Raw genomic sequence first — 5,000 nt, forward strand, 5'->3', positions numbered from 1 at the left:
ATATTAGAAGTAGTTTTCTAAAAATGAAGATTGGGAAAATATAGGAGTTAACGTTAATAGGGAATATCTTACAAACTTAAGATCTGCAGATGATATAGAATTGAAGAGAGACAGCAGAAATGTAGGAGTGAAAATGAATATGAGAAAGACCAAGATAATGTTCAATGAAAATGCAGAGATAACCAATAAGGGATGCTATAAATATAAGTACTTGGGACAGACAGTAAGTGTTTACTAAGGACATGATATCGAAATTGAATGAAGGATAAATAAGCAGAGAGCTTATGTCAAAACAAAATGAAATTATGAAATTCAAAATGCCACTTTCTCTAAAAAAACTAGTTTAATCAGATAGTCCTACCAATAAAAACTTATGCATCAGAAATTTAAGATCCTTAAAACATAAGCTAGTTATCCAGGACATGATATCGAAATTGAATGAAGGATAAATATGCAGAGAGCTTTTGTCAAAACAAAATGAAATTATGAATGTAAAATGCCACTTTCTCTAAAAAAACTAGTTTAAATCAGATAGTCCTACCAATAATAACTTATGCATTAGAAACTTAAGAGCTAGAACATAGGCTAGTTATAACTCAAAGGGCAATGGAAGGAAAACGATACGATTAACACAAAGAGACAGAAAAAGAGCAACATGGATACGAGAGCAAGCTAAAGTAGAGAATATTCTAACATGTAAGAAAAAGAAATGGAGATGGACAGGGCATATAATGAGAATGACAGATAATAGTATTAAGAATAACAAAATGGGTCCCTAGAGATTACAGGAGAAGCAGGAGAAGGAAGAGAAGACGATGGATTGACGAACTAAGAAAATATTCAGGTATAAACTGGCGAAAAAAAGGCCATAAACAGACGCGAATGAAAGGACATGTGTGAGATACGAAAAGAAATTCACGTCGATATGCTGAAGAGGTCATATTGTCACTGCCTTCATTTGTATGGATCTTGACTTCCAACATTTAGCAAGAGTTGATTTTCAATAATGAAATTAAGCAATAAAACTTAGTCTTAAGTCTCTGAACCTTCCGAGGTTTGAAATATACAGTAATTCAGATTTATTTGTATTCTTTTTTTTTCTCTCCTTCATAGGTACTGTAAAATCGAGTTACTTATTTCTTAATCACATCCAAAATCCAAAAGAGGGTTTCTGGCTTCCAACATTTAGCAGAAATTAAGCCATAAAACTTAGCCTTAAGTCTCTGAACCTTCCGAGGTTTGAAATATACAGTAATTCAGATTTATTTGTATTCTTTTTTTTCTCTCCTTCATAGGTACTGTAAAATCGAGTTACTTATTTCTTAATCACATCCAAAAGAGGATTTCTGGCTTCCAACATTTAGCAGACTTATTTTTTAATAATGAAATTAAGCCATAAAACTTAGTCTTAAGTCTCTGAACCTTCCGAGGTTTGAAATATACAGTAATTCAGATTTATTTGTATTCTTTTTTTTTTCTCCTCCATAGGTACTGTAAAATCGAGCTACTTATTTCTTAATCACATCCAAAAGAGAGGATTTCTCATGTTCATTTCTATCAATACATTTATAATACTCTTTCATCCATTAATTTTTCATATGTATCCAAACAACTTTTCCCAACCAGGAAGAGTTTTGTTTTCGATGTTGGAATATTATATATTTATTGGCTGTCCTATTTCAGAGGGAAGAGTAATGAGTATCAACAGATGCTTCGTCCAAGTGTGCGAGTTCAGAGCGCCCCATCACAATTTTTCAGGCAGTGGTCTGAAGTTATAAAATCGGCTGCTGAGCCAGGCATCAGTCAGACAAGACCTCGCAGTTGGTTGGTTAAGTCGGGAACTCCCGAGGACCAATCGAATCCGAGAGCTCTTGTCCTCTCATTCCACATTTCTCCTCGAACTCCATCGCTCCCGTACTTCAAGCAAACGTTTGAGTTACTCTGAAATTCTATTTCTGAGTAGCTTCAGAGACTAAGTTGTCCCCGGGAATTGCTCTGAAACTGTATTTCTGAGTAGCTTCAGAGACTAAGTTGTCCCCGGGAATTGCTCTGAAACTGTATTTCTGAGTAGCTTCAGAGACTAAGTTGTCCCCGGGAATTGCTCTGAAATTGTATTTCTGAGTAGCTTCAGAGACTAAGTTGTCCAAGGGAATTACTCTGAAATTTTATTTCTGAGTAGCTTCAGAGACAAAGTTGTCCGAGGGAATTGCTCTGAAATTGCATTTCTGAGTAGCTTCAGGGGCTTCACTGCACACTCTCGAAGACAGAAATCCCCGGAGCCTGTTTCCGAATCCATTGGAGCCGTTTGGAGGTCGCTGTATGAGGAGCCATGAAGCCGATCTTGAGACTCGCTCTTCTCGCCTGTGTCTTGGCGGTTCACCTGTCATCAGCCCTGCAGAAAGGGAATAATGACGGAGAGGTAAGTAAAAGTGTTCTACAAAAATAGATAGACCTTATTTATCTTAGAACTAAAATGTGGGAGTCTTTGTAGCTAGTTGGGGCATACCAGTGGCAAAGTGTAAAAACTTATGACTGGAAAAAAAAACAATTTTAAAAGGGTAACCAACACAAGAGCACCATCTAACTATTGTATACAGTGTGTATATATATATATATATATATATATATATATATATATATATATATATATATATATATATATACATATATATATATATATATATAATATATTATATATACATTATATAAATATATATATATATATATATACATACATATATATACAGTATATTTCTATATATATACACACAAATATATATATATGTGTATATATATATCTACAAATATAAATATATATATACAGATATATATATACATATATATATAAATATATATGTTTATATATATACATATATATATAAATATATATGTTTATATATACATATATATATATATATATATATATATATATCTATATATATGTACATATATGTATTATATATATACATGCATGTATTATATATATATATATATATATATATATATATATATATATAAATATATATATAGATATATATATAGATATATATATAGATATACAGTATATATATATATATATATATATATATATATATATAGATATATAGATATATAGATAGATAGATATAGATATATATATATATAGATATATATATATATATATATATATATGCATATAGATATATATATATATATATATATATATATATATATATATATATATATATATATATATATATGCGTAAAAATCACAGGAAAACGTGATGCTCAGATGCAGAAGAACCACAGGGAAAATGATAATACGAAATATACGATTAAATCCTGACTGGTTTCGTGATACTTCTCGAGAGAAGTATCACGAAACTAGTCAGGACTTAATCGTATATTTCTTATTTTCATTTTCCCTGTGGTTCTTCTGCATATATATATATATATATATATATATATATATATATATATATATATATATATATATATATATATATATATATATATATATAAAGTTCTACTCATTTTTATCTTTCGAACTGAAAAGCGTTTCCCCCATTTTTCACTCTCAAACTGTGGAACTCCATCACTATTTTTCACTCTCGAAGTGAATAACTCCATCTCTATTTTTCACTCTCAAACTGTGGAACTGGATCACTATTTTTCACTCTCGAAGTGAATAACTCCATTTCTATTTTTCACTCTTGATCTGACACACTCCATCACTATTTTTCACTCTAGATACGGAAAACAATTTCACTATTTTTCACTCTCCGTCTCATACTTCGATTTTTCAAAAGAAAATTAATACAATACAATGCAATGTTGTGAAGTGTCTTCTTTTAAATTGCAAATATTTTATTTTTAAGTATTTCATGGATAGAGAATTATATATATATATATATATATATATATATATATATATATATATATATATATATATATATACTGTATATATATATAATATATATATATATATATATATATACATATATATACTGTATATATATATATATATTTATATATATATATATATAATATAATATATATATACAGTATATATATATATATATATATATATATATATATATATATATATATATATATATATATCATATATATATTTTCATATATAAATATATATATATATATATACGTATATATATATTTATATAAATATATATATAATATGTATATATATATATATATATATTCATATATATATATATATATATATATATATATATATATATATATATATATATTCATATATATATATATATATATATATATATATATATATATATATATATATATATATATATATATATGAGATTTATCAAAACTAATCGACTTGATAATGCACAACATTTCTAACCATCTATACAACTAGAATATCCTTTATAAAGATAATAGTAACTATAGTCAATTCTTTTTAGTGAGGCAGATTTGCACCGACTCACAGGGGTGCCCTTTAAGCTCGGAAAAGTTTCCTGATCGCAGATTGGTTATACAGGATAATTCTTACCAATCATATAGCAGGAAACTTTTCCGAGCTAAAAGGGCATCGCTGCTAGTCAGTGCAAATGCCCCTCATTAAAAAAAATTGAATATAGAAATTTTTTTACAAGGAATATAAATACCACAGACACATTGTTGCGTTAAAAACGTATTACAAGTGATATATATAACAGTTATATTATTATTACAAGCTAAGCTACAACCTTAGTTGGAAAAGCAAGATGTTATAAGCCCAAGGTCTCCAAAAGGAGTAAAATATCCCAATGAGGAAAGAATTATCATTATTATCATTATCATTTTCATTATTATTATTATTATTATTATTATTATTATTATTATTATTATTATTATTATTAGCTAAGCTACAACCCTAGTTGGAAAAGCATGATACTATAAGCCCAAGGGCTCCGAAAGGAGTAAATTATCCTAATAAGGAAAGTATTATTATTATTATTATTATTATTGTTATTGGCTAAGCCACCAACCCTAGT

The 5,000-nt window shown here is 27.9% G+C and overlaps 2 protein-coding genes across 4 annotated transcripts in view; one reads left to right on the top strand and one right to left on the bottom strand.

Moving 5' to 3' along the window:
* Nucleotides 1–5,000, bottom strand: part of LOC137625047 (uncharacterized) — a 159,165-nt gene that overhangs the window by 93,913 nt on the left and 60,252 nt on the right. The window lies entirely within an intron of this gene.
* Nucleotides 1,742–5,000, top strand: part of LOC137624608 (mucin-2-like) — a 30,443-nt gene continuing 27,184 nt past the window's right edge. Inside the window, exon 1 of one of the 3 annotated variants that reach the window (XM_068355569.1) lies at nucleotides 1,742–2,419. In XM_068355569.1, the coding sequence (XP_068211670.1) occupies nucleotides 2,330–2,419 (90 nt within the window). In that variant the 5' untranslated portion in view covers nucleotides 1,742–2,329. The remainder of the gene's footprint in view (nucleotides 2,420–5,000) is intronic. The other 2 variants (XM_068355568.1, XM_068355570.1) reach the window with 2 other exon arrangements.

The sequence above is a fragment of the Palaemon carinicauda genome, chromosome 31 (genome assembly GCF_036898095.1).
Source record: "Palaemon carinicauda isolate YSFRI2023 chromosome 31, ASM3689809v2, whole genome shotgun sequence".
Classification (NCBI taxonomy): Eukaryota; Metazoa; Arthropoda; class Malacostraca; order Decapoda; family Palaemonidae; genus Palaemon; species Palaemon carinicauda.